This window comes from Pseudorca crassidens, chromosome 7 (genome assembly GCF_039906515.1).
Source record: "Pseudorca crassidens isolate mPseCra1 chromosome 7, mPseCra1.hap1, whole genome shotgun sequence".
NCBI classification, from domain to species: Eukaryota; Metazoa; Chordata; class Mammalia; order Artiodactyla; family Delphinidae; genus Pseudorca; species Pseudorca crassidens.
In genome coordinates, this window is record NC_090302.1 from 103,095,271 (window position 1) to 103,109,927 (window position 14,657).

Below are 14,657 nucleotides of genomic sequence, written 5' to 3' on the forward strand. Positions count from 1 at the left end.
TAAATCTCCTTCGAACGAAACCCTACACCAAATCTAACTCTATAGGAATTACTCCTGTGATTGCATACTAAAATGTGCCTCATTTTATAAAACGAACTGTGAGTGCAGGGGACTGTACTGATAGTCCTTATCATTGTGCAGGTATCCATTGCTATAGAAGAAGTTGCTCGCTGCCATATAAGATTTACCTTCCGACACCGGTCATCTCAGGAATGTGAGTAGTAGGAGGTTGACGACACATTTCAATCAAAACAGTGTTTACTCTTGCTTGACAGTGCTTTTGTGGGTCTGTAGAATGAGATACTTGGCATCTTTAGTTCAAGATTCAGTGAAGCTAAGGAAATCTTAAAATGAATTTTTCTAGGCTTCCAAGATCTGTGTTTATCATTGTATATCAGAATTTCCCTGAAATGTGCTCTGTGAATGCTAAGGTTCTACAGTGCTAATAGATGCTGTCTGACAAAAAGAGTTTCCCAGTTGAACAGGGATAGAAAGTGCTTGTATATTATGTCTCCCTCTTAGACATTCACCGTGTATGTTGCCACATTGCTGAGACATCCTGAAGCAAGAGAACTGTTCGATCTGTAGTTTCCCAAATTATTTTTTTTCATGAAAGAACTGTTTCAAGTCTCAGATCACAGTTCATAAGTTGACTTTCCTAAGGTGTGAACAGAGGAGAATATTGATTATTTTCAGATTGATCCTAACATTTCTGGAAGTGTTGTTCTCATTCAGCACTCCATAAAAATGCAGTCCTTCCTTCCAAACTGAATTTTTTTAATGCCATCTACCTACCAGACTGCAGGCCAGGCCCTGGGTAGATGACAGCAAATAGGACACAGTCACTGCTCTGAAAAGTCTCTGTGGGCTAGTTAGGAAGATGAGCAAGAAAACAGGTGATGAAGTTCAGATCAACGTGATACGTGTTACAGCAACGACCATCAAGGAGTAAGCACAGCACCTAAGCCTGCCTGGGGATTTATGCATAAGGTTTCCTACATGCTAGCTGAGACTTGAAGGTGAGCAGAAGTTAGCCCAGTGAAGGGTGCTGGTGGAGAAATGTGTTTGAAAAGCAAAGTGAGCTCGGTAGGGCTAAAGTGGGAGCCATCATGATATTAGATCGAACCATCTGAAATTGCCATTTTTGTAGGTCAGTATCAGATCGTCAAGTATCAGCAGATAGTCAATTATCAGCAATTTCGTACAGTTCTCCATCATACTAAGCTAGCATTCATCAAGCTCTTAGTTTGTACCAGACACTATGCGAAGCTCTATTTATACACCATCTTGTTTAGTATCTACAGTAATCAGTAAGACCCATACACATTTTAATCCACATTTATATGTAAAGAAACTGAGGCACAGAGATGTTAGGTATGTGCCCAAGGTCACAGGGCTAGTAAGTTCCTGGATTGACCTGTCAGTGGTCTGATTCCAGGCAGGCTAGAGCCAGATCGTGAAAGATGAAGGTTCTTTTGAACTCTGTTATGGAGGAGCCATTAAAGAATGCTGTGTGGGTGGTGTTGGTGGTCGTGATTTCGTATATATTTATAACAGCGTTAGTCACGGTACCCCCAAATTGGCCGTCAACAGGAGAACAGGTGAACAAACTGTAGTATGATCCTGTGCTCAGCCAATCTGGGTAACACGAGTCACAGCAGACCTCAGAGGTGTGCCTGTGGTGAGAACAGGCCATGAGTCACCCCAGCCGTAGACATTTAAGCAGGGGACATGGTGAGCTCAGAGGCTAACACCTGAAGACCAGGAGAGAGGCCCTTGGCTTCCTCAGGAGGCTGGACCCTCCTCCCCCAAATGCCACCGGACACACATATCCACTTCTCCTGGCACCAGGGCTACTATCTTGGAAAGAAGAGAGGAACAGAAATCTTAGATGGCATCACAAACCTTGGAAGATAATAAACAAAATACTTACGGAGTCTGTCTTAGAACAGCAGTAGGGAGATAGGTCATGGGAAGGTTTTGGAGCAGGGCAGTTGACTTGGTTAGATTTGATTTTGGAGATCCCCAAAGGGTGGAGAAGAGCTGGAGACAGAGAGATCTGTTATGAAGATCTTGTGGGAATACAGGGAAGAGGTGAGGGTGGCCTGGCCTCAGGTGGGAACAGCAGGGATGGAGAGAAAAGGCACAGCCTCCAGAGGCGCTCAGGACGCAGAGCTGCCACGGGGGTGGGGTCAGCATCAACACCCACAGTTCTGATCTGGGTGACCGAGGCGATACTGATGTCATTCATTCACAAATATAGGAAAAGGAGCATACTTGGGGGCACCAGAAGATTTCAGTTAGGGAACTGTTTCCTTCAAGGGGTCTGTGACGTGGACAGTACGTATGGCTTATTGGGACTCGCTCAACTGTGTTGGTTATAGCACGATTGAACACCAAACCCCAGAGCAAAATGTGCCGTCAGCTCTCATAGCCGTCAGCCCCTGGTATCTCCCTGCCCTGCTCAGACACGTATTCCTGTCTTTTCAGCCAGAGATAAATCGGAGCGAGCCTTCGGGGTGGCCTTCGTGAAGCTGATGAACCCGGACGGCACCACCCTGCAGGACGGGAGGCATGATCTGGTGCTTTATAAGGTGGTGCTAAAGAAGGAGCCTTAGAAAGTGACTAAGGACATAGTTACTCCCCCTGAAATTGGTTCTGCAAGCTCCTTTCAGACTTACGTGTACAAATATCAGAAACGTCTCTCGGGCTGTACATGTTTGCCCCTTCAAGTCTAGAACCCCGGAGGACTGTGGTCACACCAGCTGCATGGTCTCCCATCCCTTTAGTCTTTTAAGTGATGGTCCCTCCCTGTTGTGCAAATGGCGTCCGTGGAGGTGAACAGTCAAGGGCTGTTCTTCTGCTCTTTGCATCAGCCTGTGTGGAGCGCTGATAGTTGCACTGTTGGGCTGGGTTAGAGTGTGGTGGATGTGGTAGGATGTGGTTTTCATATCAGCGCGAGCCAGGCACCACTTCTCCGTTCTGTGGCCTCCTTTCCTCTCCTATCAGCTGTGTCCTTATTCTTCCCTCTAACTGCTGCAGAGCTATCGCTTCCACTGAGATTTTAGAGCAGAAAGCAGATGTTGGGAAGATCTCATTTGTCCAACAGTATCCAGGAGGCTTTTCACACGATTGGTAGCTTTTTTGAGATGAATCCACTTGATGTGTATTTCCCTTAGCAGCTCCTGAGCTCAAAAATAGTGTTGGAAGCCATGGCAAGCTATTTCTTCTCAAAGGACCCAGTGGAGTATCATTGTGACCATTTACATGTTCAAGAAAGTGAAATCCAACCTTATTCTTTATGTATTTACTTATAGCAGAGACTAGAATGTTGACTTCTAGTTCATAACTTATTCTGTTTTCATTCAATGTTGAAATTATTTCTGGACTCAAACTCTGGGACAGTATCCCAGTATCTCGGAGTTGGAAGGGATCTAATTTGATAAAATACACTGCGCTCATGATAGATACTATTTTATTTGCACATACGAGATTTTGTCCACCACTTGGTGTCCCTAACATGCTTCCTTTGCAGGGTGACAACAAGAAAATGGAAGATGCTAAATTCTACCTGACCCTGCCTGGAACCAAAGTGGAGATGGAAGAAAAGGAGCTCCAGGCATCCAAAACCCCAGCTAACTTTACGCCAAACAAGGATAGCACAAAAGATAGCTTTCAGATCGCCACCCTCATCTGCTCCACAAAGCTCACTCAGAACGGTAGGTGTGCTGACCTCGGTGACACCAGAATGAGTTTTCTCTTTGGTCCTCCTAGGCTTCTTTGTTAGACTCAGGGGACTGGACGCTGTGGGGCTGTGTCTTCTGAGGTAGGGTCCTGGGCTATCTGGATTCTTCTCTCTGCTCTTCACGTGATGTTTTCTGGGTAGGACGGATTAGATAGCTAAAGCTCTTCCTGAGGCTTCTTTGTCTATCTTGCCACTAGAATGAAAAGCATTTCGGTGGTTTTTAAATAGGGTAAAATCTATAAATGTATTCATTAACAGAGGCTGTGAATTTCGAAAGTCTTACGTTTCCTTCCTTCAAGGCAGCAAAGAACTCTAATACTGTGCTCTGTATGATGTATATAACAAGAAATGTTGGTAGTAAGGGTAGGATACTGGCAGAGGAACATCAGTCTCCTGTCCAAGCAGGTATGGCAAAGAGCAGGGAGGGTTTCCTGTTAGCATTCCGTCTGTCCCCCATATAGATTCCTCTTTCTCGATTTTTTTCCCCAAGCAGTCAGATTTTCCATAACATCAGCTGAAGAGTTCAAATGCGGCTTCATTTTGTCCCCTCACGAAATCTGATAGCAATTTTCACTTCTCTTGTGTATATCATGACATTTGATAGCCAATAACAGCTTCTTATTCTTTTAACCTATGTCATTTGTAAGGAGTCCTGCTGAATGTAGTGATCCAGGAAATAGCTGCTTCGGGGACTTGCTTTAGAAATTCTTTGTCCCCTGTGCTATGTGGAGGATCAGTCCCTTGGACCTCTGAGAAGATTTGGGGGCTCTGCCTTAGGGAAGTGATAAGGTAGACAAAACAGCTGAGATACAAGGTCCACTCAAGGATCACATAGCATGTGCTTGATCTTTAGAACGGGTCAGTATTGTTTATTTTGATGAATCTGGGTTGCGTACAGAATATGGATAGTATTTCAACTTGGACCACTGATTAGACTCAACAGAGTGAGGTTCAGCGCTGTTACACATGGGAAAGTAAAAGCAGGCACCAAAAATTAAGCCAGAGAAAAGACAAAACTATGGAAACGTGAAAAGATCCGTGGTTACAAAGGGCTCGGGGAGAGAGGGAGGGCTGAGTAGGCAGAGCACGGGGGATTTTTAGGGCAGTAAAACTGTTTACTAAATGATACCCTGATGGGTACGTGGATGCACGTCATTATACATGTGTCAAAAGCCACAGCCTACTGCACAGAGCGAACCCTAACTTAAACGATGGACTTCAGTTAATAATCTTTATCAGTGTTGATTCATCATTTGTAACAAAGGTACCACAGTAATGCAGGATGTTAATAATAGGGGAAACCCTGGAGCCTTGAAGGGGTATATGGTAACTCTCTGTACTTTGGGCTTAATTTTTCTGTGAACGTAAAACTGCTCAAAAAAAAATAAAGTCTATAAATTAGTAAAAAAAACAAACAAAACACAAAGTTAAGCCAGAAGGCATTCTGAGCTTTATGGAAGCCACGAGAAAATGGTATCAATGATATAACCCTTGTTAGGGAGAAAGTAAACATAAATAAACTGCTGATACGGGGTTAAGTAGTATAATGTTTATGGGAGATGATTTACAAGATGTATCAAAGATTTTTTTTTTTTTTTTTTTTTTTTTTTTTGGTGGTACTCGGGCCTCTCACTGCTGTGACCTCTCCCGTTGCGGAGCACAGGCTCCGGACGCGCAGGCTCAGCGGCCATGGCTCACGGGCCCGCTCCGCGGCATGTGGGATCTTCCCGGACCGGGGCACGAACCCGTGTCCCCTGCATCAACAGGCGGACTCTCAACCACTGCGCCACCAGGGAAGCCCCAAAGATCTTAAATGTATTCAGACCCTTTGACCCAGTACTGTGACCCCTAGAAATTGAACCTAACTAGACAATGGGAGATGTGCACAAAGATTTATATATGAGGATGTTTCCCTATGATTCATGATAGGGGAACAGTGCAAAGAGTCTAAATGTCCAATAGTTGGGGTCAGGTTAAAGTATATAAGGTTATTAAATGATAAAATATATGCAGCTGTGAAATGTATTTCAAAACAGTCAAAGACATGGGAAAATGTTAACACTATGTAGAGTATAATCCCGGTTTTGTTTAAATATATGAGGATAATTTGGAGCTTACTGCCTGGGTTCAGATCCCAGCCCTGCCACTTACCAGCTGGTTCATCTTGGGCAAGTCACTTGATCTCTCTGTGACTTGGCTTCCTCAGTTTTAAAATGGGAGTAATGATAGTATTTATTTCGAAGGACGAAGTAAATTAAAATAAGTAGAAGCAAAGCAGCAACGTGTAGCACATTGTAAACACTACATGAGTATTAGCTGTTGTCATCATCATCATTATTATATGTACACAGCAAAAGGCTAAAAATAATTAAAAGTTTGGATGATAGTTCTTATTTTCTTTATTCTTTCTGGTGTTTTCCAAATTTTTAACTAGGAAATGTCAAAGTTTTTTTTTTTTTTTTTAGCTCTGATGGTAGATGAGAGAAAGCATCGATGTACTTTTGGGGCTCTAAAGGGATATTCGAAAGAGACAGCGTTTACCAAACATCTAGTAGATTATCCTTCCTAGAGACTAGGTTTGAAGAAAACAAGTAATAAAAGTTTGTAAAATTAACTTAGTAGAGATAATGGTTAGAGATAACCATATTGTTACATTGTTTATTAGCTCCCAGGCAAAACTTTAGGAAGCTTATTGACAGGTAGCAGTACTCAACCTGATGCGCTGATACCAACATCACACATCTTCTAAATGTTCCAAACCTGTGCTGTCCCGCGCCTTATGTAGCTTGCGAAATTTAAATTAATTAAAGTCAAGTGAAGGTATGACTGCAGTTCCTTGGTTGCATTCGCCCCATTTCAAGTGCTCAGTGGTTTTCTGTGTCTGGTGACTTTCCTACTGGACAGCCCAGGTTGCAACGTTCCCATCATCACAGAAACTTCCATCGGGTAGAACTGTCCTCTTCCATTTGTTGTCATCCCGTTCCTAGTGTTTAGATCTCAGAAACACTCAACGTACTTTAAAAAAAAGTCTCCAAGAATATCCTGTCCCAAAGAAGACTTAAAGAAGCAAACTCACCTAAACCAGAGCGGGGTGACCTACTGTCAACCTGGATGGGGGTAGGAAGAGGGGACAGATTTGGGGAAGATGAGGTGACATCGTGGGCATCAGAGAAAATGGGGCATTCCCAGTGACAGATAATAAGTGTGTTTGCGTTCTTCTAATTTGATGGGAGTGATAAAGAACCAATTCAGTTTCTTCTGAGAAAGAAGAAGCTGAGGAACATGAATAAATCATCAACTCTATGAGGGCATTTGTTGATCAAGAGGAGGGTAGCTGTTCTCCTTTCACTCGGAGGCCATGACCAAAGGCGTTTCTCCTTAGCCTTTGGAGGGCTATTCAGACTCCAAAGTTAAAAGCCACTGGACTTTGTTACAAACAGAGCCTGTAGGCACCTTCGTTATTTTATGAATTATTTCAAAACTAGAACAGACTGATGTATATGGGATCATTTTGTTGCTGGGCCCATATGGAAGGTGAGGATAGAGGAGAGGAAGAGAGGAGTCGAGTCTCTGCAGGTGTGGACCTGTGCCAGGCCATTCACAGACATCTCATTTTACCCACCGACAGCCTAGCACGGGAAGACACCAGTGTTGTCGTTATTAACCTCAGTTTACTGATCAGAGCGCCGAGCTGAGGTGGTGAAATATTTTGCCGAAACTCGTAAGTGGTGGACTTGGGTCCGAAAACAGATATTTGTAACTCCAAAACTTAGGGGTTTTCTTTGTCATTCTTTTCGTTTTTAAACGTTATGGTCCCTAACCCTTTCCGACAGGTAATCACTACCCTAAATTTGGGGATTATCATTCAGAGTAGTGTGAATTCTTATATACTTTTTTTTTTTTTGGCCTCGAGGCATGTGGGATCTTAGTTCCCCAACCAAGGATCAAACCTGTGCTCCCTGCAGTGGAAGCGCAGAGTCCTAACCACTGGACCGCCAGGGAAGTCCCAATTCTTACATACTTCTGACGGTGATGTAAATTGGGACAACTTTGGATAACATTTAGATAGTATTTAATATGGTTAGAGGTGGTCATTCTTGGTAATCCAGAAATGTAGTCTAGTTTTTTTTTTCCCCACTTTTTTTTTTTTTTTTTGCGGTAGCGGGCCGCAAAAAGTGAGGCAAATTGACTGTTCTAATGAACAGAGTACATTTTCAGCTGCTTGTAAATATATATTTCTACAAATCCATTGATTAAAAAGTACATATTGCTACTTTTACTAGCTAATGCTCTGTAAATAGTAAAATGATGCACTAAACAAAACGATAAAGAAGTAACAGTCCATCTGCCTGCTTTGTTTCCCTGTTATTTCACTTTTAGTATCTAGACATACATTAAAGCTGGAAGGGACTTAAAGATCCCAAATTCTGCATTTTTAGATCCAAAAACACCTCAAGACTTTTGTCCCAGACTTACGCTAAGGACCATTCATCTGTTCTGCCTTCTTTTCAAGATAGCAAACCATCTGATCTGCTCATCTGTTTACTTCTTTGAAGAACTCTGGAGAGGCAGTATGACAGAGTAGCAAGGACATGGTTTTTGGGAATCAGATAAATCTCATTAAATTCCATTCATACCACTCCCTGGCAGTTGTGTGACCTAAGACAAGTAATTTAATTTCACAAAACCTCAGTTTCCTCATCTCAAAAATGGAACAAATAAAAATCTTCTCTATGGTTACCAAAGGGGGAAGGTCAGGGGGAGGGATAAATTAGGAGGTTGGGATTAACATATACACACTACTATATATAAAACAGATAACCAACAAAGACCTACTGTATAGCACAGGGAACTCTACTCAATACTCTGTAATAATCTATATGGGAAATAGAGTCTGAAAAAGAATACATGTTTATATAGGTATAACTAAGTCACTTGGCTGTACACCTGAAACTAATACAACATTGTAGATCAACTATACTCCAATATAAAAAAAAATCTTTTAAGGTAAAAAAAAATAAATAAAATCTGCTCTACAGCGTGGGTATGATATTTAAATGAATCAATGCACATATATAAGTTTTTATTTTCCCCTCTGTATCCACTGAGACACACGTAGTGACAAGGGACAAATTAAGCAATGCAGCAAATTAAAGGTAGGAAGGTTATTTAAGTGTTTCATCGGTAAGGCTGTGATGTCTTATATGAGAGACGTGAGTTCTATTCGGGCATCATTTTATGTTCTTGTACATTTGTGGTTGGTTTTTGTTTTTGTTCGTTTTTTTTTTTTTTTTGTGTGTGTGTGTTACGCGGGCCTCTCACTGCTGTGGCCTCTCCTGTTGCGGAGCACAGGCTCCGGACGCGCAGGCTCAGCGGCTATGGCTCACGGGCCCAGCCGCTCCGCGGCATGTGGGATCTTCCTGGACCAGGACACGAACCCGTGTCCCCTGCATTGGCAGGCGGACTCCCAGCCACTGCACCACCAGGGAAGCCCTTGTGGTTGGTTTTTTTCCTCTGAAGAAGGAAAGAAGACCCCAGGGTTTTCTCTGATTTAGGTAGGAGGCAGTAAATTAAAAGGCTGCATAAGGTATTAGCCACCGTTAGGAGCAACGATCTTTTCTAGAGAGCTCTGTCACTGTGTCCTGAAATGGTGTGCGTTGCTCTGCTAATCCGTGTCTAACGTTTATGGTTTGTGGTTGTTCTTCCTAGTTGACCTGTTAGGCTTGTTAAATTGGCGTTCGAACCCTCAGAACATTAAACACAACTTAAAGAAGTTAATGGAGGTGGATGGAGGAGAAATTGTTAAGGTATGTTTATATATTCACAGTTAGGACTACAGCCACTGCATCCTTAGTTCAATATTTTAAATTAAACCGATGAGTGTAAACATAAAACTTGTCTAAATTGGGAAGCAAGTGTGCCAATTTTTAGGAAAATGCTATTTTTAAACCTATTCTGTTGAAACCTAATTAGCCCCGAATTTCTTCAGTCTGGAGCCAAATAACCTCTCTCTTTTTCTTATCTTCAGTTTTTGCAAGATACGCTAGACGCACTTTTTAACATAATGATGGAAATGTCAGACGATGAAGCATATGACTTCCTTGTGTTCGATGCACTGGTAAGCAGTTACACATATTATCTAGTGTTTGTTCTCACAACTGTGTGGTTTTTGATAGTTCAGTATTATAAATAATTGTGATGCATGGGCTCCTGCATATGTATTTGTATACAATTCTCTGATGATTTCTCGAGGCTACATTCCCACAAGTAACATTAGATACAATTGACTTATAGTCAAGACGTTTATGGCTTTGTTTCCTGTTAGATCTTCCCTTTTGATAAGCTTTCTCTTTCTCATTAGGGAAAACAAGCTGTTTTATTACATTTGAAATCAGGAATCCCTTTAACTCGCTTTAAAATTGGTCCTAAACCAGGAGATACCGTTAACAAAGACGACTGTGGTTTGTTGTGTATGCGCGTCCTTGTGCGTTCTTGCAAGGGAGACTGAATTTGCAAGTCAGAGATGAGTCTTGGTCTCATTATGTACAATACGCAACCCAGCAGACAATTCAAATTGTCACACAAAGTACTAAAACATGCAACCCATTCCAAGACCGGAAATCCAAGGAAGGAGAGGGGATATCGGACTCTGGGAAGGTCAGAGATGGCAGTGGAGTGGCGGAAGCTGACACATCCAAACTTAAGCATCGTTTTCTGATTGTTGGGGTTCAAGTTCAGGGCAGAGTTTTCCCTGAATGTTGCAGCAAAGAAGGAGGAAGGTAAATTGCAGCTTCAGGTCATTCATCAACTTGCAGAGACTGGTAGATTCAAGAAGAGTTTAGGATGTTGACACTTAAGGATGTAAGACAAAGAGAAAAATACCCCCAGCTGCGATCGCACCTGGCCAGGTTTATGGGCAAGAGAGTCTATGGTAATGACTCCATGGGAGAAGGTCTGGAGATAGATTCCCGTGGGACAGAGCAGCTGGCAACGGGCATGTGTGGAAGGTGCCCCTTCTTTTGCTCTCTTCTATCACAGCTAGGTGCAAAGTGGTTATTTGTGTCAGTAGATTCTGTGTCCGGTAGTGATAAGAGTTAACATGAGCGGAAAATTGAGACTCAAAAGTCTGGTGACTTCAGTTATTAGGGGCACCCACACTGCGCTGAGGAGACGGATGTCCTGCAGTATTTCATTAGCTGCACCCTTGGGTTCGTGTTTACTATTCCCATGGGAAACCCTTCCCCACACCCTTCCCCCTCTCATCCCATTTTCTTCCCCGACTTGGTTACCTGGGCGCTGCCCTCTCTCTGAGGCAGTCAGCTCTCCGAGGCTAGGGGTGCTGGCTTATACTGGTTTCCTCACAGCATTTAGCACAGTGCCTGACACTTCATGGTCTCTCTCTGTTTGTGCTAAATAAAAAGAAACCCCAAGACTTGACCTCAGCTCTGGAATAGTCACATGGGAATGCTACCGTAATGATCAAGAAGGAAAAGCAAGTCCCAGACGTTCAGCTCCAGCTTGTTGACGGAATGCCGGGGGTTGTGCTGTGCTACTATTTATGTTTTCCACCTTTGGCAGGTGTTTATTATTTCACTGATAGGCGACATCAAGTTCCAGCATTTCAATCCCGTCCTGGAGACCTACATCTACAAGCACTTCAGTGCCACTCTGGCCTATGTGTAAGTACCAGGCCTGGGCAGGGCTTGTGGCTGGGTTGTCGGGTTCGTGCTCTTGGGACCGGGTTGTTGAGAAACCAGAGGGACGTGAGCTGAGTACCCCTGCCTCGAAGCGCAGAACCTTGTTCTAAGCTTCCCTGGGGAAAGTGGGAACCGTCTAACTATTCTAACCATGGCAAAGGGATTACATTCAAGGCCCCACTTTCTGGGAAGTTACGGAAGAGATGAGGCTGTACTTCTTTAAGAATCCAGAGCATCTCTAGGTGAGGCGTTGAAGCTGTTAGGAGCACAGTCCAGGACAGGGGACCCCATCCAGGATCTTCGGAGGTGGGTGTCAGTGGGATCGGCATGAGCCCCGCTGGGATCAAACAGAGGATGAAGCAGGACGACATGTGATAGAACTGAGGGTCGTTCCCTCAGCTGTACGCCGCAAGTGCTTTGTAGAATTTATTACTTAGAGGTTATGAGAAGATTTAATTTTTTTTCTTTTACGTAAGAGGGCGTGGTCTCCACCTTTCCCAAAGTGCAGCCTTCTTTCTGTCTTTGGTTTATGAGCCCCTGACTAATGTTCCTTCTGAGCTTTGCCCTGCAGTGCTCAGCTCATCGTGCCGTTGGATGTGGCCTGTCACCCCGCGCCTTGCATCCTGGTTGTTGTGCAGAGCAGCGTGACAGTGACTGGAACAGAGTTGAGATGGCAACTCAACTCTGACGGTGGCTTATGCCAGCTCGTGCCAAGTGCTGCTGACCTGCTCTGTCATTGAGATCATTGATCCCTCATGGCTTTTTCTGAACTAAACAAGAAAGTTCTCAGTTTTATTTGCATAAAGGTCCAGACATGTAATAAAACATAAGTGACCTAGAAGAGGTGTCATGTGGCATAATCCCCAATTAACACAATGGATGTAACGCCCGCTGGGTTGGGGGAAGCAGCAGATACACCAGTGACAGGGCTCTTTCCACCCTATAGCCTCACTTGCTAAGTAGGCAGCAGCTACAAGAGATGAAATCCTATCATTGGGTCTTTATTACACAGAGCCAAATGCAGCACTCCAGGTGGTGTGTTTCCGGTAATCTGGGTTTATTTGCAAGAATGGATCAATTCCACACGATTCGTGTGAATTTTTCTTAATATTAGGAAAACTCAGAGATTCCCAGAAGGAAAGTTCAAAATATCAGTGCCCTCAAAAATGTGAGAGAGTCCAAGATTACGACAACGCCTAGTCCAGAGACTCTGGAACGACACAAAGAACAACCTAAAAGTCCCAGAGCAGTTTCGTGTGATCAGATGCTCAGAACCATGGGTTGCTCTTCTTTCCACACTCGGTAGAGTTTCCATCTGGCTCCAGTTTATGGATCCCAAACAACTGGGGCAGACTGGAGGGAATTAGACTGCTTTTAAGGTGACTGACTACCTTTGGCAGACAGTCCCTCCGTTACAGAAACACCTGAACATGTCTGTATAGCATGCCAGAGATTAAAATATACTCATAATTCGAGTCCCTTCAAGTCTTTGATTTCTTGATCATTTTTTAAAATCTTGCGAAGGGAAAGAAATCACCCCTTATTTCTAAGCAGAAGGGAAGCTGCAAGCCTAGACCGCAATGAGAAAACTAAACTACGAAGGACTTAACTTCCCTGTTCAGGGCATATTCTAGAAGAAATAATTACTATAGTTGTGATTTCTACTTCCCCAGGAGGCCAAGTTCCCTTCTATATAGCATACCCCAAACCCCAGAGTACCACTGTGCCCCATTGACATTTTTCTCCTTCTTGTCCTTTCCAGGAAACTCTCCAAGGTACTGAACTTTTACGTGGCGAATGCAGATGACTCCAGCAAGACGGAATTGCGTTTCGCTGCTTTGAAAGCCTTAAAGTACTTGTTTAGGTTCATCATCCAATCTAGAGTGCTCTACTTGAGGTAATGGTGACTGTAATACAGTGTTGACGTTCTCCATCCTCTCTTCCCATATTTTTCCTTAGTCCTTATGCTCATGTTCAGCTCTGTGAGCAGCTGGGTCATGGAACTAACAAATTTCAGAACTTCAGGGTGAAGATGAGGGTGCACTACACAACCGTTAAAGAAGTTTCATGTGACGTCCTTTTGGATCAGCAGAATTTCTAGGGCAGTAGTGACAGCAGGACTTAGGGATGCAGGTGGCTACAATGTGCGACTTACTGAAAGTCTTTGTTGGTGACAATAACTAGGAAGTCAGGTTCCTGTGATGAGAGTGTATTTAATACAGCGACGGGCTTCATGATGATGTTGGGTGTATAAATCTAGGATCATGAGCTGTTGTTGGGAGTAGATGGACAGTAGTGACAATTGATTGGAGGAGTTGTTTCCTGAGGTGTGTGTTTCTTTGCTGACACCAGGCTTAGGTACCTGGGAAAACTAAGCCCCAGAGATACGATAATTCCCAGTTTGGATTTCTAGAATAATCGTTCCATCAAAAACAATAGAAGTCAAGAATGAGGAAATAACTCTTCTGGGAATGCCCACAACTCCAGTGCCATCTCTACCCTTCAATAATAGCTGGATTTCCAAACTGTTAAAATATTTTTCTAAGGCAGGTTTGGAAACTAGGTAGATAACGTGCTAATATGTTAATACGAGTAAAGCTGTAGGTAAGAGGATTTCAAGCCTGAGATTTGAGCATGTGTATTTTTTTAACTTTGTGTTTTTAAAAAACTCATAAAATTAAAGGCCAACAATTAACATGGAAAAAAAACTTGTAACTTATAGTACAGTTCAAAGGTCAGTAGATTTACTAATTAAAGGCTCTTAAAAATCAACTAAAGAATGGTAAATATCCTTACTACAAAATAAAAACATAATTTACAAAAGAAAACTTCAAATGGTCAGTTAAATTTAAAAAGAAATTTATACTATTAAAATGCGATACACACACACCATCTTTACCTGCACATTTAATAATGATGAAAAATCTTTATCCTTTGGTGAGATTGGACAAAAATTGGCCCTGTGTTCTATTGCTGATAGGAAGATAAATTCTTAAGGACAGAAATTTGGCACTGTGAATAAAAATCAAACACACACAGAGCAAAGGAAGATATCACATTTGTCCAGTAATACCCCATCTAAAAATCTATCTAATGGAAAAAAAATCCATCAGGTATAAACAAAAAGGAATGTTAAAGTATGTACATTCAGCCCTTTCAAATGTAGGGTATGTTAATGAGGTAGGATAACCCTGATAGGTTCTTAAATAATAAAA

At 42.7% G+C, this 14,657-nt stretch overlaps 1 protein-coding gene across 3 annotated transcripts in view; it reads left to right on the forward strand.

Moving 5' to 3' along the window:
• The window catches only part of DOCK5 (dedicator of cytokinesis 5), a 212,028-nt gene that overhangs the window by 130,774 nt on the left and 66,597 nt on the right, over positions 1–14,657 (forward strand). For all 3 annotated transcript variants that reach the window (XM_067745180.1, XM_067745179.1, XM_067745181.1), the window contains 7 exons: positions 142–214; positions 2,491–2,594; positions 3,536–3,719; positions 9,455–9,552; positions 9,774–9,863; positions 11,324–11,424; positions 13,205–13,339. In XM_067745180.1, coding sequence (XP_067601281.1) covers positions 142–214; positions 2,491–2,594; positions 3,536–3,719; positions 9,455–9,552; positions 9,774–9,863; positions 11,324–11,424; positions 13,205–13,339 — 785 coding nt within the window. The remainder of the gene's footprint in view (positions 1–141; positions 215–2,490; positions 2,595–3,535; positions 3,720–9,454; positions 9,553–9,773; positions 9,864–11,323; positions 11,425–13,204; positions 13,340–14,657) is intronic.